Consider the following 27,866-nt stretch of genomic DNA (forward strand, 5'->3'; position numbering starts at 1 on the left):
GAGGAAGACTGTTCCTTTGCTCGTCCCTGTGGACGGAAGGACTGAAAAGAAACCTGCCTAGATCTAGTTTTTGACATTAATGGCAGACCTACAGATTTTGAAGCAGTCAGAGTAGCAATTATATTATCCAACTCTGCTCCAAAAAGTGCCTTTCAATAGAAAGGTTAAACTTCCAACGCTTTCTTAGATCCTGTATCTGCTTTCCAAGATCTTAACCAAAAGGCCCTGCATGCCACTATTGATGCTGCCGATGCCCTAGAAGCTAAAATTCCAGCATCTACTGCAGCCCCTCCCAGATAGGAAGCGGCTTCTGGTATATGGGAGATATTCATTATTTGTTCTCTGGTAGCATTTGGTAATGAATCTTCAATGCCCCATATTCATTCTTCAACAGCTTTGGCTACCCAGGCTCCAGCCATAGTTTAACGAGTAACCCCGCTCCAGATGACAAAAATATATTTTTAAGACAGGCTATGATCTTTGTGGAATCCTTCAGATGCTGATGGAATAGGCAATGTAGCATTTCTGATTAAATGTGTTACATGAGCATCCACAGTAGGAGGTACCTCCCACTTAGTACATACAGAAGTTGGGAACGAATACAATGATGTTATTCTTTTATTCACATAAAATAGTTTATCAGGGTTACCCCATGCCTCCTCGATAAACTCTGTAAGCTGTTCAGATACAGGGAACTCCGTTTTGACCACCTTCCGGTGGGTGATTAAACATTGCCTTCTTACTATGAGCTGGTTCATCATCCTGAAAAGCTAGGACTGATTTAACCGCCCTCACCAAAGAAGGAATATTCACCATGGACGGATGATCCTCCTCCCCAGAGCTAGAACCTGGAGAGGAACCCTGTGCATCATCTGATTCCCCTGATGATGCGTCTGAATCCATATGTTGGGCAGACTGATAAAAGATAACTTTTGCTTAGGCGCTTTGGTTACTACCGGTCTGTTATCAAGATTAGATGGTGCCATACTTTGACTAGAATGGGCATAAACATCCTTCCATGAAGGATGCATAGGAGGTGCAAACATAGTATACTGTGGACACCCCATCCAAGGAAGTATTGTAGGAGCAGCCATACGATCCACAACCTTCATCATAACCTGGGACAAAGAGGAAACCCAAGATGGCTCTTGTCGAGGGACAGGTAAACTGGATTGGAGAGGTGACTTTATAACAAACACTGTTTCCCAATATCTTTTGACATGGTCAATAAAGGCAATAATTGCAATGTTATGTGACAGTCTTCACAAAATCTCAATTGAATGTGAAGTACTCAGAAAGAAACCTCCGACCCAAGAGGATGGAGAGAAAACAGTGATAGGTATAATTGACAGATTTATAAATAAAAGACAGTATCAATCAGCAGCTAGCAAACAGTCACATACAATGCATATGTAATATAATTATAATCAGCTCTAAATCAACTACAGCATCACAAAGGAATGGTAGGACATAGAGCACCATATATCTTAACCAAGGGAGAGGTATACAGGGAGACTGACCAAGACCCTCCTGAGACCACAGCTACAGGGCGCACTGAGCGTGGGCCGTGAGCGTCTCATACACACGTGGAGGGTAGGTGGAGCAACCAAGACGCGAGAAACCCTTCAAAATGAATGCGTCTGGATCAGGGGAGCACTACCTCCCCTAAGCTGCGTTGACCTGCCGGGTATGCTAGCCCCACGGCAGCAGATAGCGTCTGCTGCCGGTCCCCGGTGTAGTTAGGACGCAGACAATTCCGGGCACTGACAGCAGCAGCTTCTGGTGCATCTGACACCAAAAGCGAGGAATCGCATTACCCGACATCTCCAAGTACCCGATGCAGTCCATGTCGCAGTATTGCTGCTAGCTAAGTTCAGCCACGACTTGCCAAAATCACCAGCACAATTACTGATGTTGCGGCCTGGCGGAGGTAGATGGAGTCGTATTATCTGCGTCTTAATACAGACGCTGAGTACTGCTGACTCAAACATAAGAAAATAAAATAAAACATAAAATAAAAGCTTAGGACTGCCAGAGCAGTCCCCTGTTACAAAGGTGCATCTTGATCCTGCAGCACCAAACGAACCATTGAAGTCCTATGGCTAGGGGCGGGACATATATGGAGGAGGACCTGGGGCATTCTGGGAGCAGAAGCTTTAACTGTTTGGTGCCTGCTTTTCCAACCATAATATCCCCATGGTATCCCTGTGGATACCGAAGAAGAAATTACATGATCCTGGGTCTTTGAAGACCTACTCGCTCTCATACATATCACCTGTTTTACACAGAAGGCTTAGGGGCTGCATATGATCACAAAGCCTGGGACTGTACTCAATGCTTCTTAGCCATGAGCAGCATGCATGACATCAAAGTTTACAAATACATCTACAACAATGTTATGCAGATATTCTAAAAGATTATTATGCTTTAGCTATGAACACCAATCATATGTATAAAGTGCATGTCTACATATTTCCTTTTACATTTAAAAAGGTGGGAGGGAAAAACAAACAACCAAACCAAAGAGAAAAGGATTCTATTATAGATACACCCCCATTGTGTTATCAGATACCTTTCCAATTAGAATATGTAGGTTTTTTGGGTTTTTTTTTTTAAGCAGTAAATAAAAAAAACAAGAGATATGGTAAGAACTTACCTTTGTTATCTCTGTTTCTACGAAGTCCATAGGGTCCACAGGGTGACCTTGGGGTATAGCTGGATCCTGGATCCTCGGGCACCACGGAGTTAAAGCTTTTAGCTGCTCCCAGGATGCACTTGGGTCCAACCTCCCCTATACCCTGCCCCCGAGCCACAGGCACCTCAGTTGGTAAGCAGCCCAGGCCGGAGGAGGAGACGAAACAGAGAGAAGGAAGACTGAAACACACAAGAACCATACTCACAGAAATGGGAGACGGAAAACCGGTGACCAGTCACAGAGCCCATATGAAGCCAGGTGCGTCAGGGCGGGTGCCCTGTGGACCCTATGGACTTCGTAGAAACAGAGATAACAAAGGTAAGTTCTTACCATATCTCATGTTTTCTACTTCAGGGTCCATAGGGGTCCACAGGGTGACCTTGGGGATGTCCCAAAGCAGTCCAACTAAGGGCGGGGACGCTCCTGTACTGATAGGAGAACCCGGCGCCCAAAGGATGCATCCTGAGAGGCAAAGGTGTCAAACGCATAGAACCTCAAAAAGGTCTGAATGGAAGACCAGGTGGCCGCCTTACAGAGCTGAACAGCAGAGGCGCCACGGCTAGCAGCCCAAGAAGGGCCCACGGACCGAGTGGAATGAGCCTTAACAAAGGCTGGAACAGGTAAACCCTCCTGCATATAAGCCTCAATAATAACAGAACGAAGCCAACGGGCTAGAGTCTGTTTGTTGGCAGGCCAACCCCTCTTGTGAAAACCAAAGAGGATAAACAAAGAATCCGACTTCCTCACAGAACTAGTCCGGCCCACATAAACCTGGAGTGCCCGGACAACGTCTAAGGAAGTCTCCCCAGCCGAAAGATCAGGTGCCTGAAAGGCTGGTACAACAATTTCCTGATTAATGTGGAACCTGGAAACCACCTTAGGCAGGAAATCAGGACGAGTGCGAAGCACCGCTCTGTCCTGATGAAAAATCAGAAAAGGGGGACGACAAGAAAGCGCCCCCAAATCTGAAACCCTCCTGGCAGAAGCAATTGCCAAGAGGAAAACAGTTTTAAAAGTTAGCCACTTGAGCTCCACTGACTCCAAGGGCTCAAAAGGAGGACCCTGTAAGGCCCGAAGAACCACCGCCAAATCCCACGGGGCCACAGGTGGCACAAAGGGAGGCTGGATTCTGAAAACACCCTGGAAAAAGGTGTGTACGTCCGGCATAGCAGCGATCCTGCGCTGGAACCACACCGACAGAGCAGACACGTGTACCTTCAGTGAAGACGTAATCCTAAATCCAAACCCGACTGAAGGAAAGCCAGAATACGCGAAAAACGGAACACCTGGGGATCATAGTTTCTGGCCTCGCACCACTGAAAGTAAGTGTGCCACACTCTGTGATAGATCCTCGCGGAAGCAGGCTTGCGCGCCCTCAGCATGGTAGTAATAACGGAGCTAGAAAAGCCCTGAGACCTCAGGACGGCTGTCTCAAGAGCCACGCCGTCAAAGATAGTCGACCCAGATCCAGGTGAAGACAGGGCCCCTGAGACAACAGGTCCCGCCGTTGAGGTAGGAGGTATGGAGCGTCGATGGACAGGCTCCGCAGATCGGAGTACCACGGCCTTCTGGGCCACCAGGATCAGTGTGCCTCCGTCCTGTTTGAACTTGCGCAGGACCCGAGGCAGCAGAGATATCGGAGGGAACAAGTAAGCCAGTTGAAACAGCCATTTCACCGACAGCGCGTCTATCAGACTTGCGCCTGCGTCCCTTGTCCTTGACCCGTACACAGGCAGCTTGTGATTGTGACGGGACGCCATCAGGTCCAGCTCTGGCAGCCCCCACTTGTCCACGAGTAGTTGGAATACCTCTGGATGAAGCGACCATTCCCCGGGATGCACATCGTAACGGCTGAGGAAGTCTGCCTCCCAATTGAGGACTCCTGGGATGAAAACTGCCGAGAGAGCTGGAAGATAGTGCTCCGCCCAAGCCAGGAAGCGGGACACCTCCGACATCGCAGCTCGACTGCGAGTCCCTCCCTGGTGATTGATGTACGCCACCGTGGTGGCGTTGTCTGACTGCACCTGAACGGCCCTTCCGTGAAGAGCGGTGCCGGACGACTGCAGGGCTCTGTATACTGCCCGCAGTTCCAGGATGTTGATGGGAAGAATCGCTTCCTCCGCCGACCAACGAACCTGAAGTGACAAGGAGCCTGTCACCGCCCCCCAACCCCGGAGACTGGCATCTGTCGCTGTCGTGAGCAGAACCCATTCCGGGATCCAAAAGGGGCGCCCCTCCAGGAGATGAGCTGTCTGCAGCCACCAGGCTAGGGACAGACGCACCTCCGAGGACAACACCAGCATCTGAGAGCGGATCCTGTGTGGCAATCCGTTCCATTCCGAAAGAATCAGCCCCTGCAGGGGCCTGGAATGGAACTGGGCAAACTCCACCATGTCGAATGCCGACACCATGGACCCCAAAACTCTCATCGCTGAGTGCACCGACACTCTGCCACTGCTCAGACAACTGTGAATCCGCAGCTGTAAGGAGGAGACCTTCTCTGGAGTCAGAAAAATCCGTTGCTGACGAGAGTCCAGCAGGGCCCCCAATGAACCATCCGTTGTGATGGGATGAGGGAGGATTTCTTCCAGTTGATCAACCAGCCGTGCGCCTGTAGACAAGCGACCGTCAGGTGGAGATGCTGGATCAGTACCTCCGGGGAGCTTGCCAGCAAGAGGTCGTCTAGATACGGTAGCAACCGTATTCCCTGGCTCCGAAGGTGAGCCGCCATGACCGCCATCACATTGGTAAATACCCTTGGTGCCGTGGAGAGACCAAAGGGTAGAGCCCTGAATTGGTAGTGGTTGTGGAGAATAGCAAACCGCAGAAACCGTTGGTGCGATGTTGCTATAGGCACATGGAGGTAGGCGTCCTGGATATCCAGGGAGACCATATAATCCCCCGGTTCCATCGCCAGTATGATGGAACGCAAAGTTTCCAACCTGAATTTGGGAACCCTGAGAAACCTGTTCAGGGACTTCAAATTGAGGATGGGGCGATGAGAGCCATTGGGTTTCTGCACCAGAAACAGCGTAGAGTAATACCCCATCCCACGTTGAGACTGTGGTACGGGTATAATGACCCCCGCCGTCAGCAAGGCCTCTATGGCTTCCTGAACCTGCAAGGCCTTGGTTTTGTCTTGAGAAGGACTTGTGCAAAAAAACTGGCAAGGCGGCCTGTGCCGAAAAGACAGGGCGTACCCCTGGGAGACCACTTCTCGCACCCAGGCATCCGTGGTGGTATTGTGCCAGCACTGGGCGAATTGAAGAAGTCGGCCTCCCACTCTGGGGTCCCCCAGAGGGAGGCCCGTCCCATCACGCAGAAGGCTTATCTTCTGGCTTGGAAGAAGGGCGCCTAGCACTCCAGGCTTGCTTCTTTGGCTTTGAGGCGGTCTTGGGTGCGGACTGCCTCGGGAAGGACTGACCCTTTGCCTTGCCCTGAACCCGAAAGGAACGAAACGCCGAGCTCCGGACCTTAGCAGGTGTAGTAGCTGAAGGGAGGAAGGCTGACTTGGATTTTGCCAGGGTATCTACTATTTTGTCCAGGTCCGGACCAAATAGTAATTCCCCATTAAAAGGTAAGGCCTCCAAGCCTTTCTTTGAATCCGCGTCTGCTCTCCAAGACCGCAACCACAAGGATCTATGAGCAGACACTGCTGCCGCCGAAACCCTAGAGGTCAACAGGCTAGCATCCAAAGATGCTTCTCCAATGTAGGAGGCGGCATCTCTCATCTGTCCTAACAACGCCCTCTGGACGTCCGGAGATTCATCCGTAAACGTGTCCTCCAAGGCGTTGGCCCACCCCTCAATGGCCTTGGCCACCCAGGAGATGGCCATGGACGGCCGGGCTACAGCCCCTGAGAGAGAATAAATAGACTTTAGACAAGTCTCCACCTTCCTGTCCGTAGGATCCTTCAGCGAGGATATAGACGGCAATGGCAAAGTAGCACTCCTGATGAGGCGTGTTACATGGGAATCGACTGCAGGCGGAGTTTCCCATTTCTTACAATGCGCTTCCGGGAATGGATAATTGGACGCCAAGCGTTTCTGTGGCAGGAAACGCTTACTGGGCGTCTGCCAGGCCACCGCCATGTGATCAGTCAACTGATCAGACAAGGGGAACGCTGTAGAAGTAACCTTAGCTTTTTTAAAACTAGGATACCTTGACTTGGGAGCGGGTGCCTCATCCTCAATCAGAAGAATGGCCCGCACCGCCTTAACCAGAGCCCGCACATTGATGGAAGACTTAGTGTCTACCTCCTGGACTGAGGCATCTGAGGCTGAGTCATGGTGCACATCACCATCATCCGAGGACCCCTCAGAATCCGAAAGATGCGCAGCCTGTGCCATGACTGAGCGTTTAGACGCCCTGGAGGGCACGTCACTACGCAACATCGACTGAAAAGCCGAAGATGCTGCCGCCAAATCTTGGACAGTGTGGGAAAGCGCATCCACCCAGGGTGGAGGAGCTGTCACAGGAGCCTGAAACGGCACCACAGCCGGCTGTGCCACAGGGGTGGACTGAATATACATTGGCAACCCCGCATAGGGACCAACAGGCTGAGACCCCGGGGGAGTCTGTAATAATTGTGGGACACCCGGGGAATGGGGGATGGCAGGCTGGGGCAACGCCCTAGTAGAGGCGGCAGTCGGGACCGACAGACGGTCCGCGATGGACACCAGCACCTGGGAAAACATCGCCCATGGTGGCTCCTGCGACATGGGAGGTTTAGACGTACCAGGGACCGCCTGGCACCGTCCGCACAGGCCGTCCTGTGACAAATCCTCCCTATCCACTCCTGCAGAACAGCGCCTGCAGGAGAACAATGCCGGAGCCCCGGAGTGCTCAATCTCCTCCTCAGACATGACTTAGGAAGAAAACGTGCGCACTCACCAGTGTGCTGAACAACAGACCACAATATGGCACCGTGTAGCACACAACTGTATGTGACGGACCTCACAAATACGTGATCTATATAGGTGAGGTCAGTAGAAACACCCTTCCCCCGCACACCTGTAGGACTTGTAGGAGAAGGAAAGGGATAGGTACAGGCTGACAGTAAGTAGAAAAAAGACACAGACAGGCAGCACTAGCAAAAGTCACATACCATGCAGGAAGATATACTCACTGCACCTTTCCACTACAATCAACCTCCCAGATTCAGTGTCTGGGAGGGCTATAGTGCTGTGTACACTGTCCTTTTGCAGGGGAGAGGTACACAGGGGGACCGGTCCGCGTGCTCCCTGAAAGTATCTGCGCTGCCACAGAGAAAATGACCGCTGGAGACCTCAGAGGAGGAGTGGCCGAGTAGCTGCAGCTCAGCGACGCCAGACTACGAGCTGAAAGGCGCGCTGAGCTGAGGGGAGGAGCCGCTAGACAGGGAAGGCTTCCTCCCTTGGCTAGCATATTTAACCCCCAAGGTTGCGGCATCCCGCTTGCCGCTTAATTTACCCTGGTGGTCTAGTGGTCTGACGGGGTATGCCTCCGATAGAGGGGGGGCCCGCCGCCACCGCTAGCGCCCTCGGTCTGTCCCCTAGACCGGGGGCATGGGACTGCATATAAAAGGCATTACCCGCGCACCGCCGCTAATCAGCGGTGCGCGGCTTACCTTAAGCTCCCCGGCGTCTTCCGGCAGCAGTCACGGGGGAAGCCAGAGTCCGGCTAGTACAGACTCTGGCTTCCCCCGCCGCGATCCCCAGTTCAGTGCTGGCGTCGTGGCGCCAGCAGGGAGAAGGAGCGGCAGCGTGGGCGTCTGTACAGACAGCCCAGCGCTGCCGCTCTGGAGAAAAAAACTCTAGTCAAAAAAATAAATAAATTTAACTAAGTTAAAAAAAAAAGCTTTAGGGGGCTGCTCCTGCAGCCCCCCCCCCCCGCAGGGTGACCCGACTCCGGCCGGGCACCATCTTAAACTGAGGTGCCTGTGGCTCGGGGGCGGGGTATAGGGGAGGTTGGACCCAAGTGCATCCTGGGAGCAGCTAAAAGCTTGAACTCCGTGGTGCCCGTGGATCCAGGATCCAGCTATACCCCAAGGTCACCCTGTGGACCCCTATGGACCCTGAAGTAGAAATCTGAGCCCCATGTCAGGTTTTTGCCTTTGCAAAACTATAACGTTTAGTCAGACTATATAGCTTACCTCTTCTATGTCCTGGTCATTGAATTTATAGTTCATCGCCTCTTTAATAGTCACCTCTTTCTTGTTAATCTCATCTAGTGTTGGGAGCTGCATACTAGCTGAGAACATCTACAAAGCAAACAGGTATTTATTACTGAGCTCAAAACCATCAGCTACTGTATCACTCAGACTTATTATAGGGCAACGAACATAATATAGAGGTTTTTCCTTTTCATTTGAAGGTAAATCCTTTTTTCCCAAACGTGGTGCAGAGTATCTAACAATCGGGACTAGCCCATTAACCAAATACAAGACTCTCAAACACTCAATGACAAAACTAAAATTATAATACAGTGGTTATTAGTCATTTCATTTTGAGATAGTGGTCTTTCCTTTAACATATCTCCTGCAGAGCAACTACGGAAATCTTCTGTATGAATCCAAAGGAGGACAAAAAAGAACAAGGACACCAATGTTCCCACAGAAAACAATGAGGAGAGGCTATCTTGTGTTGTGCCACATAGGGTCTCAGTGAAGTTACTACAGATCCTAATAATAGGATTTTTGGTCAACTTACCTTTGAATCCTTTTCTCTTAAGCAGGCTGGGGAACACTGGACCATGGGATTGTAGGTTGGGGCTGGAGCTGGCAATTAATGAAACTGTAGCTTTAAATCCTAAAATCCTCCCCCCTGCAATCCCAGTACTTCTTTAAAAGAGTCCGGAGAGGAGTAGCAGGAACCCAGTGAAGCTGTTAGAACAAAAAAACAAAATAGTAGGGAAAAAGACTGAAGAACCAAAACCTTGCACGACTGAGCGTGAGGGAGGGATCTCAGTGTTCCCCAGCCTGTTTAAGAGAAAAGGATTCAACGGTAACTTAGGAACCCCAAAGGGGAGATCAGGGTTCGGTACCGCCGAGGGCAGGTTACGGTTAGGTACTGTGGGGGGGTTAGGGTCAGGCACCACTAAGGGAGGGTAGGAATAGAGTTCGGGACTTCATACCCATTCCGGTACGTGTAGGTAGCAGGGGGGCAAAGAGGGGGTTAGGGGCAGGCAAAGCAAGGGGTAGGGGGGGATAAAGGTAGAGAGCAGCTGGAGCAGTACTGCGGGGCAAGGAGTGGGTTGGGGGCAGGCAGTGCTGGGTATGGGGATAAGGGTGGCTAGCTAGGGCAGTACTGGGGGGCAAAGAAGGGGTTAGAGGCAGGCAGTGATGGGGGTAGGGCAGGGATTAGGGTAGATAGCTAGGGCACGGATAAGGGTAGGTAGCTGGGGCAGTACTGGGGGGTATGAAGGAGGTAAGGTGCTGAATGATCATGAACACTAAATGACAGTCCTGTGGGACTAACTTCTGGACACACTTTTTGCAGTGTTGGCCTCCACGGCACCCCTAGCCTCAACCCTGTTTGCATTATTAGCTGAACCCACACCAAAAGACACCTCCCCCCGTCTTCCAACAGGCATATTACACACTTACTGTGCTCCAGGTCAGAGAAGGTAGGAATGTGCTCTGTCTTATCATATTGGGGCCGGTATTATGCCAGAGCCGCCTTCATGCCAGATTCAGGGTGCGGGGCTGCCTTCTACACACTCTGAAGCCGCCTGTCCGTGGAGCGCTAAGTGCCGGCCGGGTCCTGCAGCTGTTGCATTGAGGAAGAGCCCGAAAAGGGCTGGCTCCTCCTCCATTTTAATAGTCCTCGCTGCCACTGGCCCAGGGAGATATCAATTTAACAAACAGCCAATCACAGCAGAGTGCGTCCCCGGGGACCCACCCATTCTGAAAAAATTAATCCCCGGTGCTCATTTACGGGTAAAATACGCACTGTAGTGCGTATTTGCAATCACTGAAGTTTGAGTGAAAACTGAGCGGATCCCACGTCTGTGGAGTAGCCGGCCAACCATGTTCATGCGTGACAAAGAACCCGCAGAGAACAGTGCGGCTGGAACATAAAACCTGTACGGAGTAACCACACAATCGTCTTGGAAGACAAGAAAAGGCGGCTTTCCAACCCTAAACACAGAACTATGCTGGTGGAAGGCAATAACCCTAAGGAAGACCAGCTTCAAAGCAACTAACTGAAGATCCATTGAACGCAATGATGCCAATAGAACCTGGGTGAGAGCCGATAAGACTAGATTAAGATTCCACAGCTCCACCTGTGGACGAAACGGTGGCTAAAAACACAGCACACCTTGTGAAGACGGTTGGACCCTCAGAAGAAGAGGCAAACGCCATTGGTAAGAAAAAGACAGGGCCCAAGCCTGTATCGTCACAAAACGAAGTCAACCGGCCTCCATAACATGCAGAAGAAAGGGCAAGAAACGCGAGGGGCGAAAACGCGTAACGGTTACACCACAAGAGGTAGAGTTTCCAAACCCGGAGGTACGCGCAAGATGGAAACAGAGTCCGGGCTCGCAGCCTAGTACGGGCAACGAGAGATAAAAACCTGCAGCTGTTGCGCACTTTTATTCACAGAAGTACAGTTGCGAAAAACAACCAAGGAAGTGCCATTGAAGAAATGGGTCTAGTAGCAGTAGGTCTGGACGAAGTGGAAGACGCCACCTCAGAACTACCGTCCTTGGGAGAAAGTCCGGGTACCCTGACCAGCGTAGCCAGCCTGGAGCCACTAGGATTACCCTCACTCGGGAAGCCTTAATGCCCCTGGAGACCTGGAGAGCAGTGTGGACGGCAGAAACAGATGCTCTGGATGAAAAATTCCACAGAACAGTTAAGGCAGCCACGCGGATTCCCATACCAAGTTGTGGAGCCTCGCAAACGTGCCAAGAGGCCATGGATCCCCACACAGACTGCTTCACTACCAAATGGCAGGAAGACCACTGGAGGGAGAGACCACTGCCCTAAGAGAAACATGGTTCCGCTGAGGAAGACCAATGTCCCACTATTGGTATGACAACCACTGGAGTGAGACGGAACAAAGGTCTCCACCCTGGAAGACTTCGGCATTGCCGCCGTGCTCTTGTGCCTGCCAGTAGACGTACATATGCCATCTCTCAGTTGTTGTCCAACTGACTGCGACCGACTGGTGAGGACGGACAGTGCCCTCAATAGAGCAAGAACGATTGTTTGGAGTTCGAGCCCATCGAACAGCCGAGCCGTTATGGGCAGTGCCCCAAGGCCCCGGTGCCAAAAAGCAATTTCACAGCACCTCAGCCCAGGAGACTCGCGGCCATGGTCATAAGCAGCCAATCCAGAAGGACAAAGGAGTAGACCTGGAGGAGGAGAACGGAAACCCTCCACCAATGGAGAGTGATTGGTGCCGTCAGAGAGAATGGGAACTGAGACGAGGGATGCCAAGCAACCCTTTCAAGTTTGGAAAATTACCCTCTGGGACTTCCGTGAGTAGAACCTGGTCCACTGAATGGTCTCTGTGGAGACCAACTTGCCCAAAAACCGTATGTTCCACAAGGTCGACGGACGAGGCACTGATTCAACCTTTGACAAAGATTGGTAGGGTCCGTTCTCTTGCCGCCGCAAGAAAAACACAGCTGGAGTGAGGTTTCGGCATCCAGCCCAGAACCGAAGGCGCAGGCAAGGAAACAAGGGAGACCTTGCAAAAGTCGGGATACAGCACTGATCCGAAAGTATTTGAAACAAGCAACCTAGGAAGGTCCGTAACTGTGAAGCCGAAGGTATCCTTTGCAAGCAGAACTTCCGAAGAGGGCTGATTTGTGATATGTTCTGTGCGCACTATGCGTGGCAGCACCGACTGTATTGTATTGTAAACAAACGGAGCCAGGGCTCCACCGAACGGTAGGGCCCAGAATAAATAGGGGACCGAGTCGATTACCCACTGAAGTATAATGACCTGCCCGAAAAGGAACCTAAAGAAATGTGTTCCAGACATCTAGCGAGGAGTTGCTGGCCTCCGCGCTGTGGATATCTGATCAGAGGGAGTTCATGAGCACTGAACTACCCACCCCATGGTGCTCAAGCAACGAAGAGAGAAGAACGACTGGAATGAGCCGTTCAGCATTTGGACTAGGAAGGAGATAGAACCCCAGTTTCCGTACCTGCGGCAGGACTGGAGCAAAAACATGCCGGCTGAGAGAAGTGGCATGCTAGCATGGCCCAATGTCGCAGCGTTCAATTCCTGGGGAAGAGCGATGTGTAAAAACAATCCCAGATGGAACCATAGCAAAAAATGGAAAGCACCTAGCTGTCTGAAGTCATCTCAAGTGTCACTGAACCGGAGCAACTGCCCTACCACTTGCTAGCGAACTGGTCAGAAAGAGAGAGAGTAACACCGTTAGGCCCTAGGCTTCCTTAGAATGGCGAGTGTTACTAAAGATTGCCTCCCGAAATTGAACCCTTTTAAGGGAAGAATCGGCTTGTGTCAGACTGACCTCCCAAGGACGCACCACCTCAGAAAAACGAAAACTTGGAAAAGCGGACCCCGCCATTAGGACGCAGAAAAGTGCTATCCCGACAGGTGGGGATTATCCAATTTGGTAAGGAGGTTCTCCTTTGGCAAAACAGAAGATAGAGTAAGGAACATTATGAATGCGTATGCGATGCGCAGAGCCAAAGGGTCCTTCAAGGCAAACCTGTCGCAGCTGAAACCCGGAAGCTACCTGTACTGTCTTGCTTGGCCTCTGCGACAGATAATAGTTGGACGTACCTTGCACAGAAAAAGCCTGCTGTGAATGTCCTGCAAAATCAGCACGGAATCCCAGGGCGAATCACTGTGAAGCCCCTCGAGGAATACGTTAGCGAAAGTGACCGTAGCTCATGCCACCACTGTCAAGGCTCGCCAAGGCCAGATACCGACCCTAGAATCCATCAATCAGACCGCAGACAAACCTCCAACGTTTAGCTGGCGAATCCCTACCAGACGCCGAGTCCTGCGCAGGAAGGGCTTGTGGTGATCTAAATGGCTACCACCACAATTATCGTGGAATGTGCTCCCACTTGGACCCTTAATCCGCTGGAAGCTAATGTGCGAGGAACAGAGCCCTCTGAATCCGGCATCTCCTAAGTCTCCCTGAGGAGACTGGAGAGATTCGCTTAAAGGAAAGAGTGACTTTCTGTCATCAACACTTGGACAGACCCACAGCAACCGCTTTGGAATCAATATCTAAACCTCTTAGAGAGTGGCGCATAGCAGCAATGAATCGGAAAAGACAGTAGGCACTCACCCTTTGGGACAGCACAAAGCCTCGTAAATTCTTGCACAAGCGAAACCTCTAAAGGGGCCCTGGAAGGAAGAAGACTCCACCAAGACCACCCTCTGCACCTCGCACAGCAAAGGATTCCTGAAACAGCGCGACAGGAACCTGATGTAAATCATGACGCTGCACGCTGCAAAGCACTGAGCCAGAGCGGGACAAACCTTGGCCGGGAACTTACCCCAATAGAACGAAAGAAGAATGCGCCGGAGATGAGTGAATAACAAAGCGTGAACTTGGTCACCCAGTAAAGCACCACCAGCTTTACTAGGGTGTACACCAACCTGCTGAGGATTTTGGTACTTACCGATAAATCCTTTTCTCTGAATCCATAGGGGATACTGGAGTATTTACAATGGGGTATAGACGAGTGTGAGAGTGGAGCCTGGCACTTCAAATTGGGAGGGCATCCAGTGTCCCCTATGGATTCAGAGAAAGGGATTTATCGGTAAGTACCAAAATCCTATTTTCTCTATCATCCACTAGTGGACACTGGAGTAATATACAATGGGGACGTACCAAAGATGATCTCCCGGGTGGGAAGGCGCTGAGAAACTTGCAGAACCCAGCAACCAGAATTAAAGACTGGTCGCCAGGAACAAACGGTAGACAAGAACAAGACATGAACTAAGCACCGAACAGCTGCATGGAGAGCCGACAGGAAAAGCACTGTACTGGCCTGCCCCTGGGAAACCCACTGAAAAAACAGAGTGTAGTAGAGAGCAGCAACAAAACCTGTTGTAGCATGGGGGTAAAATGAGTGCTAGCCTCAAGTAAAAAACAAAACCACCCCAGGAACGATGAAAAAACAGCAACATTGAAAGGTCAATAGCACAATGATGAAAAGAGGCCAGCGTCGAGCCGAGTACATCCTGATCATACTGGAGAGGAAATAGGGGGGGCGGGGGGGGGGGAGGAGAGAGAAAAAGAGAAAGAGAGATTGAACAGAGCTGCAGGCAAGAGCTCAGCGCAGAACCGTCGTCCGGGACTATACATGAGGTCCACCTATGCTAGGAGCTCAAAATCATCCAAAATGTAGGAATCAGATGGGGAAGTAAATCACCACCAGGCTGAGAAGGCATAGAGGTGACTGGATTCAAGAACTGCCTTCAGAAGGTCTGTAGATCCAGTAGCAGGGCAACCGATATGAAAAATCAATGGAGGCAGAATCTGTATCCTCCATTAATCCAGGCAGAGACCAGATGCCACCGCCGCCTGGTCAAAACCGGGACAGCAGGAAGGAAGTATTTGAGGAAACCATGCGAGAGCAGCAAGTGACAGAAGACTTCCTAATGATAACATGCCAACGACAACGGCTTCCTGGCGGAAGCATAGTAGGAAAAACTGACCGGGACACGTGAGAATCTCAGGCGCACAGCACAACAAACACACCAGAACAAGATGCAGTAGGGTGAGGATCCTGAATCGACACTGCTGACAAGATCCCGCCATCGTGGTAAAAATCCATGAAATGCCAGGGAGAGCTAAATATTAGCCAAGAGTCACACCCGGTGAGGCCGATCCAGACCCCTCCAGAGGGATGGACAAGGAGCTGTGCTAAGAAGTCTGAGAAGTACTTCCACAGAACTCGTACCAATACAAAGTTTTTTTGTTTTTATTTTACTTTTCCCAAGAGGAGATCAAGAAGGTATGTCAAGGCCAAAGAAACAATAAGTCAGACAGCAATGACAGAGAATGTCAGCTAGAGAACTGCTAAACCTAACAACTCCAACAAAGCAGCCCAGACTGCAGCAGGATCCAGAAGGATCCAAAAGAGTAACTCTGTTCCAGTAATTCCTTCATATTTATTTTTTTATTTATTTAATATTTTTTTAAAATATATCTGTAGAAAGCAAACCAGAGGACAACTAAGGCTTGGGAATAGAAATAAAAAACTGCACTAAGGAAGTAGCTAGTTAAGAAAAACTGAACGACCCCTAGTGCCAAAAACAGGATTTTGGTACTTACCGTTAAATCCATTTCTCCGATTCCACAGAGGACACTGGAGCTTCATGACAGTGGGGTATAGACGGTGGGTTGAGTTGAGCCTGGCACTTTAAAAATCTACAAGTGTGACTGGCTCCTCCCCCTCTATGCCCCATCAGCCCCAGTTTTAAAGAACTGAGCCCGAGAGGAGACGGAGAACAGACTGAAGAACAGAGAAGGAGAACAGGAAAGAAAAAATCCAAAATACTGACACACTGCAGGAACACAACTGGCTGCAGGGATAAACAGTCACACAACAAAAACAGACCAAACTGCAACAGAACTGAAGCAGAACAAGTAATTGATAACAGGCAAGAAGCACTGGGTGGGCGTCCAGTGTCCCCTGTGGAATCGGAGAAATGGATTTAACGGTAAGTACCAAAATCCTGTTTTCTCCTTCATCCACTAGGGGACACTGGAGCTTCATGACAGTGGGGACGTCCCAAAGCTACCCTCCTGGGGGGGAGAGTGCTGAACGCCCTGCAAGACACTGCGACCAAAATTTGAAGCAGAAGCCGCAAAAGTGTCAAATCTGTAGAAACGTACAAAAGTATGAACTGAAGACCACGTAGCTGCTCTACAAAGCTGTGAAGCCGAGACACCTCTACGTGCCGTCCAAGAAGTACCCACAGAGCACGTAGAATGCGCAGAAATGGATACCGGCGGTGGTCGAGCAGAAGCAACATATGCCTGACGAATAGTCAGACGAATCCACCTGGCCAAAGTCTGCTTAGATGCAGGCCAACCACGCCGATTGGCATCATAAAGGACGAACAGAGCCTCTGATTTATGTAGTCCCTCAGTACGGGCCACATAAATGCAAAGTGCCCGAACCACATCCAAAGAGTGAGAATCCCCGGAAGAGTCCGACAACGCTGGGACTACAATCGGCTGATTCAGATGAAAACCCGAGACCACCTTGGGCAAAAAGGAAGGGCGGGTACGAAGTTCCGCCCGATCTTCGTGAAAAATCAAGTAAGGAGAACGGCAAGTCAAATACTTCAATTCCACATCCTGCAAAGGCTCAAAGGTGGATGACTGAAGAAAAGATAAAACAAGATTCAGGTCCCAAGGAGCCGTGGGTGGCACAAAGGGGGGCTGAATTCTAAGTACCCCTTGAAAAAAGGTCTGAAACTCCGGAATCAGAGCTAGGCGACGCTGGAAAAAAATAGAAAGAGCAGAAATCTGCACTTTAAGCGATCCCAAGCGTAGGCCCGCATCAAGGCCTTTTTGAAGAAAAAGTAGAAGACGCGGTAAATGAAAAGAGGAAGTGGAAGATCCACGACCATCACACCAGGAGATATAAGCCCTCCAAATGCGATGATAATGCGCTGATGTTACCGGTTTTCTAGCCCTAAGCATGGTAGGAATGACTGACCTAGGAACACCATGGCTTCTTAGTATGGCGGTCTCAATAGCCACGCCGTTAAACGAAGCCGCCGTAAATCTGGGTACACACATGGACCCTGCTGTAGAAGGTCCGATCGTAGCGGAAGAGGCCAAGGTTCGTCTGCCAGAAGGAATAAGAGATCGGAGTACGAAACCCGACGAGGCCAATCCGGAGCCACTAGGATGACGGTGGACGACTCTCGTTTGATCCGCTTGAGAATCCGAGGGAGAAGCGGAAACGGTGGGAACAGGTACACAAGGCTGTACGGCCAAGGGATCAGTAAAGCATCTGCTCCCACCGCTGCCGGATCCATGGTCCTGGAGCGGTAAAGGGGTAGTTGATTATTTATCCGTGATGCCATCAGGTCTATCTGTGGTTTCCCCATCTGCAAACCAATTGATGAAAGACCTCGGGATGAAGGGACCACTCCCCGGGATGAAGATCCTGACGACTGAGGTAGTCCGCTTCCCAGTTGTCGACTCCCGGAATAAACACTTCGGAAATTACCTCTACGTGTCTTTCTGCCCACAGAAGGATGCGACTGGCTTCTCTCATTGCCAGACGACTGCGGGTTCCTCCTTGGCGATTTATGTATGCCACTGCAGTGGCGTTGTCGGATTGTATCCGAACCGGAAGTCCTCGTAACAGAGGAGCAGCCTGTATCAAAGCTCTGTAGACTGCCTGCAGTTCGAGAACATTGATTGGTACGAGGGATTCCTGCTGCGACCAAAGCCCCTGGAAGTGACTGCCCAGAACCACAGCTCCCCATCCGCGGAGGCTGGCGTCCGTGGTGAACAAGGTCCAATTCCAAATTCCAAAGCGCCGACCCGCTAACAGATGCTCCGTCCGAAGCCACCAGAGCAAGGATATGTGGGTCCGGGGAGACAGACGCACCAGCCGATGCATCTGTAGGTGGGACCCGGACCATTGAGACAGAAGATCCAGTTGAAAAATTCTGGAGTGAAATCTGCCGAATTGGATGGCCTTGAAGGAAGCCACCATTTTTCCCAGGAGACGGATGCAAAGATGCACGGACACTTTCCTGGGTCTGAGCACCAAACGAACCAACTCCTGTATGGCTATGGCCTTGTCCCTTGGCAAGAATACACGAAGCAGAACAGTGTCTAGAATCATTCCTAGGAACTGAAGTCTCTGGAACGGCATCAACTGAGACTTCTGGAAGTTCACAATCCATCCGTGTTGAATGAGAATCTGATGTGTAAGGGACACTTGGTGCAAAAGGACTTCTGCCATTGGAGCCTTGATGAGTAAATCGTCTAGGTACGGAACTATCGTCACCCCCCGAGAGCGCAAGTGAGATACCATGACGGCCATCGCCTTGGTGAATACCCTGGGAGCTGACGAGAGACAGAACGGCATGGCCTGAAACTGGTAATGAGCTTCCTTGATGGCAAATCTGAGGAAAGCCTGGTGAGGAACCCAAATTGGGACATGCAGATAGGCGTCCTTGATATCGATCGACACCAGAAACTCTCCTGCCTCTAGTCCCGCAATGACAGAATGGAGAGACTCCATTTTGAACCTGTGAAATGAAAGATACTGGTTCAAGGATTTCAGATTCAGAATGGGTCTGACTGACCCATCCGGTTTCAGAACCACAAAAAGGTTTGAGTAAAACCCTTGCTGTCTTTGTGCAGTGGGAACCGCCACCAGAACCTCGGCCAGCAAAAGTTTCTCGATCGCTTGACGCAAAATTAGTTGCTTCAAGGGATCGACGGGCAAACCTGTTGTAAAATAACGCACAGGAGGAGTGAAAGCGAACTCGATCTTGTATCCCTGAGATACCAGATTCCGAACCCAAGTGTCTGGAGAAGTCCATCTCCAAACCTCCGAGAAATGCTGGAGGCAAGCCCCCACCTTCGGATCTCCGAGATGGGATGGGAGCCCGTCATGCCACAGGCTTGTCTGCTGGCTTGGGATCTGGACGGCGGGCATTAGTCGCTTGACGTCCTCTAGCACTGCCTCCTCGCCCCGCTGAAGACGAACCTCGCCATCGTCCCTGAAATCTTGCAGATGCTCGAAAGGAACGAAAGGAAGGTCCCCTAAATGAGCGACGCGGAGGAGGTGCTGATGAAGGTAGAAAAGTACTCTTACCTCCAGTGGCCAGCGAGATCCACTTGTCCAGCTCTGGACCAAATAAAATATCGCCTGTGAAAGGAAGAGCTTCCACTGCGCTCTTTGACTCAGCATCCGCTTGCCAGGCATGAAGCCAAAGTGCCCGGCGAGCAGAGACCGCCGAAGCAGAAATCCTAGCGCCTACCTGGCCGATATCTCTGGAGGCGTCTCCTAAGCATACTGCAGCCTCCTGAATATGTTCTGCCAAGGTAATCAGATCTGCCCGCGGAGTGTTGGATTTAAGACCCTCAGTCAATTGTTCCGCCCACTTTTCCACAGCCTTGTTGACCCAAGATCCTACCAAGGCCGGCCGGCCGAAGAGCACCTGCAGCCGTATAAATGGATTTCAAAGTGGTTTATAATCTCCGCTCTGAGGTTTCCTTCAATGTAGTAGCTCCTGGAACCGGTAACGTGGTCTTCTTTGACAACCGAGAAACCGAAGATTCCACAGGTGGCGGGGTCTCCCACCTCTTTCTATTTTCGGCAGGAAACGGGTAAAGAGAGAAAAAACGCTTAGGAATCTGGAATTTACGGTCCGGATTCTGCCAAGCTGCCGTCATCTGTTCGTCCAACTGGAGAGAAACAGGGAATGTGATAGCAATCTTCTGTGACCTGGCAAACAAGGAGTCTTCTAACGATTCTGGAGCTTCCGGGCCAGAAATCTTAAGAACTTCCCTCACCGCTAGGATGAGTGAATCAATACCTTGCATTGCCTCAGGTTCTTGTGAGTAAGTCTCTACGTCTGATTCGTCCAGCATCTCCCCTTCCTCCTGAGACAAGTGATCCGCTGCCGAGTCCTCATCCGACTGGAGAACAGCCGGAAGAGCCCTCTTCTTAGGTGAGCGACTTACCGTAGCTTCAGGAGCTTTAGACGCAGAACCCATAACCTGAGCAAGGCTATTCACCGAGCGGACTAAATTCTGAGCCCACGCTGGTTCTGTTGCTAGAAAAGAAGGGTGAGATGTGCTAGGTAGATCTCTGGCGGCCTCCCGTTCCCTACGGGAAGCGGCTAATTCAGAAGAAAGATCCGCCATGACCCCTGCCAAACTATTTATGAAGGAGGGAGTGACAGACTGCGTGCTAGCACTCTCTGCTTCACACGTCTCGCACAGGGAAGACCCTTCGGAGCGAGCATGGGTAAATTTTTTCCTGCACTTACTGCAGGCAAACAGCTTTTGTGAAGCAGCTTTTTCTGTTCTGGATGTCATCATTTACTCACAGACAGACACCACATACAACTCAGTAGTGCAAAAGGAGTATTGGGAGAAGCAGAATTTCAATAATAATGCTACTCAAGTATGGGTGCAGACAGAGCAATAAGGGAGGAGCAGAATTTCAATAATAATGCTACTCAGGATGCAGACAGAGCAGTATAGGAGGAGAAGAATTTCAATAATAATGCAGCTCAGTAACAGGGGCAGACAGTGCAATATAAGGGAGGAGCAGAATCAATAAAAAAAAAAAACCAGAAGGTAGTGAACTACCTTGCTGTAATTACAGACCCCCTGTAGAAGCTCAGTCTTCTCCCCTCCGATCCGCTCTAGCTCTACAGAGCGCGCCAAACGAGCCCAGCAGTGGAGGAAGAGGGCCTATAAGCTCCACCCCCTTTTGTCAATGGACGCCGCTATTATATGCGCGCGGCATAGCCCTGCATCCCAGCCGCACGCGGGGGCCAGCGGCATGACTGCCGCCAGTAATTAACGTGCCGGTGCCTTTACACAAGCACCAGCACGCACAGGTAGGACCGCCGCTTCCTCTGCAGAGCCTACCTAACAGCCAGCGCTGGTGTTCTTCCGCAACACCAGCGTGGCACTGACAGCCGCGCGCTGTTAAAAAACCCCAGCAAATTATTTTCACCTCTCCTGCTAGACAGGAGAGGTGTGCATACTCACAGGGCTGCTGCGGCCAGAGCGCTGGGCTGTGAGGGGAGAGCGGGGACCCGGACACAAGCCAGTGTTAGCTGAGTCTGATGACTACTTCACTGCCAAAAGGCAGCCAACCCTCCATAGGGTGACCGGACACAGGCTGCAGTAGCCGTGTGGTCCCCTCTCTGGCGGCTCCCACGATGCAGGCAGACTGTCACAGCTAACAGTCTGCCTGTCCTCTTGTTTCTTCTTTCTAAATTAATATATATATATATATATATATATATATATATATATATATATATACACTTAAGGGCTGGAGACAGCCCCTGTGCACCGGCTCTACTCGGGCACATTCTAAAAAACTGGGGCTGATGGGGCATAGAGGGGGAGGAGCCAGTCACACTTGTAGATTTTTAAAGTGCCAGGCTCAACTCAACCCACCGTCTATACCCCACTGTCGTGAAGCTCCAGTGTCCCCTAGTGGATGAAGGAGAAATTACAATGCATAGCAATCAGGTCGAGTGAGCTAGCATAAAAACAGAGCACACAGTGGATGGCTGCTTCCTACTATACCATGCTAGAAGACGAAAAGAACAGCATCAATACTAACCACAGCCACCGGGAAGATTAGTCTGACCACGTAGAAAAGGCAATAAACCCTTTCTTCAGGAGAGACCTGAAGTGACGACCCTAGTTTTGCTCAACAGATGTTGTTAGTAAGTACTGAACACTGACTACTGCACCAACAGAGCACATACAGAGATAAAACTATAGAATGATTGTCCCCGAAGGTGGCGTAATAACGCCTTAAGACAAGACGTGTGGAAACAGCAACTCTAGGATGGTAAAAACAGCCGTTAACAACAAACTGCACACCAAACAGAGAACCCTACAAGGGAAAGCTGACACAAACATACAGTGTATGTCTGCAATGCGGATCGTTCCCGTAGGAAGGGTAACGATAGAGGTAGAACTATGGTAAATAATACTCTACCTGCTAATGGAATAATTCCATAAGGAGATAATTAGAAAATACAGGATCTGAGATTCCCAGGATTGGCTCCCCAGTTTTATACGGCATAGAGAATTAGTGGAAATGGCTAAAGGAATCAGATGTAGATTCTGTACATCAGAGGAGGTTTGCACCCATCTTGGAAGTACTGCACTACCAGGTCAATGCGTGGAGTGGACAGAACAAGCTCTTATTCCTTGTTCTTAAAAATACATTTAAGAAATGGCCCCCAGATAGGGGGGGAAACAGATGTTAAACTGGTATGGCGACAAGCGGACCTGACAGGTGGTACCCAAAGAGACCGATGTCCGCTAGTATAGCAGCTACGGTGCTGTGTGAGGTGTGCATGTCGCACAGCGAGCTTGTTAACCTTCTAAAGGGATCTCACAAGTATCTGCCTAGAAATAGGATAAGAAAATCTCTTACCTGTGAGCGACCAGAAAACCGCTTGGTCACTTTGTAGATTTTTACTGACCCATGGTCAACGTCGCCAGAGACAACCAACTTCTATAGTAGTTAACAGCAGTAGTCGGGTTAAAGTGAAAACAGACTAAAGACGATCACTGTAAAATGGTCGTCTCAGAGCTGTAATAGATATAAAATAAATAACAGGATTTTGGTACTTACCGATAAATCCCTTTCTCCGATTCCACAGGGGACACTGGAGCTCAAGACAGTGGGGTATAGACGGTGGTAGAGTAGAGCCTGGCACTTTAAATAATTAAGAAGTGTGACTGGCTCCTCCCCCTCTATGCCCCATCAGCCCCAGTTTAAGAAACTGAGCCCGAGAGGAGACGGAGGACAACAGGAAAAAGAGGAGAAGGAGAAGGAGAAGACCACAGAAAGGACAAAACCGGCTGAAGGAGAATAGAAGAACCCACTGCAGGGAACACATGCAGTCACACAACCATATAATGAGCCAACAAAACGGCAGGAACACAGCACTGGGCGGGCGTCCAGTGTCCCCTGTGGAATCGGAGAAAGGGATTTATCGGTAAGTACCAAAATCCTGTTTTCGCCTTCATCCACTAGGGGACACTGGAGCTCAAGACAGTGGGGACGTCCCAAAGCCAACCTCCTGGGTGGGAAGTGCTGAGAACTTGCCGTAACCCGCGGCCAACCGTAACAGGGATCGCCAAGAACCTTAGGCCCAATTGAAAGGCAAAAGCTGTATCTAGTGGACAACAAAGATTATAATCGTCAGAACACCGTAATCACAGCTGAAAACAAACCGACCCAGACCCTTGGGAGCAGTGAGTCCCAACATGAGTCCATAGGAAAAAGGGGCAGTAATCCAAGAATAAAACCCCACAAAACTGTAGTAGAGTTTAAAACAGGAAGGTGCAACAGTCGCAGACTGTAGAATACCAGCACTGCTGAACATAAATTATATCGACATATGTAGAATTATACAGATAACTGATGCAGATCCTGTCCACAAACTTCTTTAACAAAGAGTATATCTGAAGGCCAGAGGCATATATCGAACTGTCGTCCAGGACCAGTCCTGAGGTCTAACTAATTAGGTGGATTTCAACCAGCGGAAGGGCTAAAACGTAGAAGTCACCAACCAGTGGATATTCCACTGGCAAGTGGCAGGGATGGCATAGAGAAGATTGAGACAACAATTCTTTACAGAGGGTCAGACAACAGGACAACCCAGTCTGGAACAGAGGGATAAAACCGCAACTGGAACCCTTCCATGTATTCAGGCGAAGACCAGCTTCCCCTTCACCTGGAAAAAAAACAAAAAACAAAACAATCAACCTCCGCCAACAGCGGAAGAGAAAACCACAAATGGACCACTTCCAACGTAATGGAAGCGTGTAGACAGTAGCAGCTTCTGGCCCGTAATAGTATGAAAACAACTGGGATACCTTAGCTGCTGAAAATCATGGATGCAACAGCCACCCCGGGAAAGCGAGACACCAAATAGGGAAGCATCCTATATAGTGAGGCTAGAGCCCTAGGTCAACATGAAAGTACCTGTCAGTGTAATAAAAGTATCAACAGATACTGAACAGAAAAAACCAAACAAGGCCTCTTGTGTATAATATTTCTGTTATAGGAACAGGACCTGTGACTGACGTACGTAATGTAAACCTGTGCACTAGCCTGAAAATGCACCGCAACCCAGAAAATAGCATATCACTAATCTCTATGCTGGATGGACCCACACACCAGGAAGGCTCTAAGGTGTAGAGCCAACTAACGTGAACAGGTACCATAAGGGGGCGAATGTCTGCCAGGACAGCAGCTAGGGTGCAGAAGGGAGGATAACTGATGTGTAATGTCAGGTTGCAGTATCAGGAGCCTCTTCCGGATGATTAGGGGGTGAGCCTGCTCACCTGTGAGTGACCAGAAGCCCTCTGGATGCTACGTAGAATGTCACTGACCTTTTCCATTTCACAACAACCCATCCGGTATAAAGAGTAACATCGGTGGTCAAAGACCCAATGCTCTATAGCTTGGACTTCAGTCTGGAGATATTGTCGTAGAAAATACTGTAGAAACTAGCAGAATTGTTAGTGGAGACATGTAGGTCATACAACAGGACTACATTCAATGACTTTATCTGAGAGTGTTCCAGTAGAGATGTGTATTCATATAGAGAATGCACATATACCCCAAACACCCTGCTAGTGTAAGTATCATTACATTAACACTTATAATGGGGAAGTGCATATAGCCAAAGAGGCAGAATCACCAGATAGCGTAAGATATTAACTAAGACCCTCTGCATGTATACATAGAATTTCCATGGATCCCCACAAGTGACCCTTGACATTGAAAGTGGTCACATACCAATATAAAATACAATACTTATATTGCTGAGTAGGAACCTCTTGGTGGATATTTAGACTGCGACAAGTCAATATTATGGAGTACCTGAATATACTGTATATACACTGAGAAGATACACAAATATAGAATGTTAGTTATCCCAATTAAAGAAGGAAGGGATATACTTTTATCCATAACCCCAATTAGGGCTGTAAGCAGGTTTTCCCAAATATTATAAATTTGCATATGAAGAGTGGGATACACAGCCTTACATACAGACATATACATAGTTGCATAAGAAGTCAATCTCTGAGAAGAGTCAGTATGTCTTATAAGTACCAGGCGCAGACCAAGTGCGCCACTAGAGATTTACTGCAGTTTGAAATAATAATAGGCCCCTTGCAGAGAGGCGCTGCAATATTGCAGAGCGCTAGATACAGCGGCTTATGTGCTGAGTATTAACGGATGGGGACAGAACTATACTAGCGTCCAAGGATGCTAGGCGATAGCCCAGACCTAAGAGTCATGAACAGCCTGAGCTGGACCTAGACATGAATGCCCCGGGAGCACCTATGTACCTATGTATAACTTTATATACATGTGTGGACATACAAGACCACCACATGTATGTGGTACTTGTAGTGGTGTTGGGGAATTGTGTCTGTCACAATGTAAGCTGCAGAATATGACTATTCCATAGAGCCACCTAATCTATTGTACTCTGGACATAAAACCCAGCGTACAAATTAGTTTACATGCTGCCGAAGCTTGCACACGATTATATATATATATATATATATATATATGTATATGATCTTATGCATAGCCTACAGCTCCTGGAATACCAGGTGGCTTCCCCTCCGAGGATTAACCAGGTCTGACCCCGACATACACACATACATATGTAATGCAGAAGTGTGTAACCTAATCCACACACTAATTTGTACTATCCCTTAAAGTGAGCTATGTATATAGCTTAGTAGTAGAAAATGGCGGACTGTTGCGAGTACTCTCCTTGGGAAAAAACACCCCCAGCCCCTTCAGAAAATATCAGCTTAGGGAGCTGTGCTTCAGTGAAATAAATGTGCAAGTGGGGCGCACTGCACAACACTCTGTTCTTCCGAGATAAGAAAATGGGCTTTTTCATGGTGAGTCCGTAGGCTACCTGTTTACTGACAGAGCCCTCATATTAAACTAGAAAACTGTGCAGTGGGTAGCGCTGCATGCAAGACCCCAACCCACTCTGGTTATAGGAGAAGTCAGTTAGCACAACGCTAGAGATGTGGGTGTCCCAGCATTTAATTCTGGGCAACAGGGATGGCCAGCACATTTGGGGAGCTCTCATTCCCGAATAGGGTAGATCCGGGAGTACCGTCTCAATTATTGTATGTGCTGCCGAAGCGAGCACATAAGATATAATTACCTACACATAGATATGCGTACTCCCAAGGTAAGTTGAAATTATTGGAAGTTAACTCCGTATCTGGATATTTATTTTGAGATATGGATTATTGGCACAACTGCACTAAAAACAAAACCAGTGCAGGCCAGAGCGACCAGCTTTGTATAGCAGGTCACTAATATGCTATGGAAGAGATGTAACCCTAACCCAGCTAACCTCCTTTCAACGCTGGAGGCATTAAGTTATGGAAGAGTATAAAACCCCTTCCGTTGCCGTACCTGGAAGTGACGTGAGTGAAGGCGGAAGTGGAGGTTTCTGCCCACACTTTCCAGAAAATAAAAAGACGGCCCCTTGCGGGCTCGCTCCGCACGCCACGCATCAGGCACGGTGACTCGCCACAAGATTGTATTGCCCATTCAATGGTAGGGAATGACGTTGGACACTGGCTGATGAAGTCATCATACAGAAATGGAAGGGATCTCTCTCATTCCATTTAGGAAGTAGTCATCAGCTAGAGGGAGCCCTACACTGCCCGCTGACTCCAATAGTGGGTGTGCATTATCTGTCAACCTTGCGCTAAGCTGTGTACTGTATTACTTAATGTAGGAGACAGAACACCAGACACACATAATGCTAACTTGCCCCGCCTAACGAAAGCTCAGCGCTCACAAGCAGCGCGCAACAGGTCCGCTGGGGACTAAGGAGGATCCGCTACAGCCAACATCCTTCCCGACTACGCAGCTGGGAAATTCCGGCTAATGTGCCTGAGCGCGCACCCGCACGCCTGCGGACTGGGCGCTATGGTGAGGAACTCCGCCCGATTCCGTGAGGGGTTATTCTGGAAAGAGCCCCCAAGCTTACTGCAAAGACAGCAGGAGGCCACCGAGGGAAAATTGCCCGGGCCCACAGTTAAGCTCCGCCCCCATCGCCACATTAGTGGCGGTAAACCTCTGGGGGGGGGGGGGGGGCACACTGTGAAAATCACCCCCACACATGCTTAAAGGGGACGGGGACTCTCCTAGCACGATGTAGGTGCTGCCCGACATGACCCCCGACGCGCCACTGCTGTGCAGTAGGGCGGGGTGGGGAGATAGCCTCAAGCTAAACATGCATTTCCATCCCTCATTAATTAGGACGGGGAAACTGCCAGGGAGGACGCCTGAGGGGGGAATGGGATTGTAAGAGCTAACGCCGGTGCTTCCTTCATACACGCACCGGCGCAGCAACCCACAGCCGACAGCGCTGTGAATAACAGCCGCGCTCTCATGCGGCTCTAAGCATAAGCCGGCACTGGTGCT

General features: G+C 49.8%; 1 protein-coding gene and 1 pseudogene across 1 annotated transcript in view; both read right to left on the reverse strand.

The window, feature by feature from the left end:
- The window catches only part of LOC148517072 (RNA polymerase-associated protein RTF1 homolog), a 134,856-nt gene that overhangs the window by 36,323 nt on the left and 70,667 nt on the right, over positions 1–27,866 (reverse strand). The window contains exon 11 of the mRNA XM_088479167.1: positions 8,829–8,936. Coding sequence (XP_088335293.1) covers positions 8,829–8,936 — 108 coding nt within the window. The remainder of the gene's footprint in view (positions 1–8,828; positions 8,937–27,866) is intronic.
- LOC148517073 (U2 spliceosomal RNA) lies at positions 22,506–22,674 on the reverse strand (annotated as a pseudogene).

This window comes from Taudactylus pleione, unplaced genomic scaffold (assembly GCF_031769625.1).
Source record: "Taudactylus pleione unplaced genomic scaffold, aTauple2 ptg000227l, whole genome shotgun sequence".
Classification (NCBI taxonomy): Eukaryota; Metazoa; Chordata; class Amphibia; order Anura; family Myobatrachidae; genus Taudactylus; species Taudactylus pleione.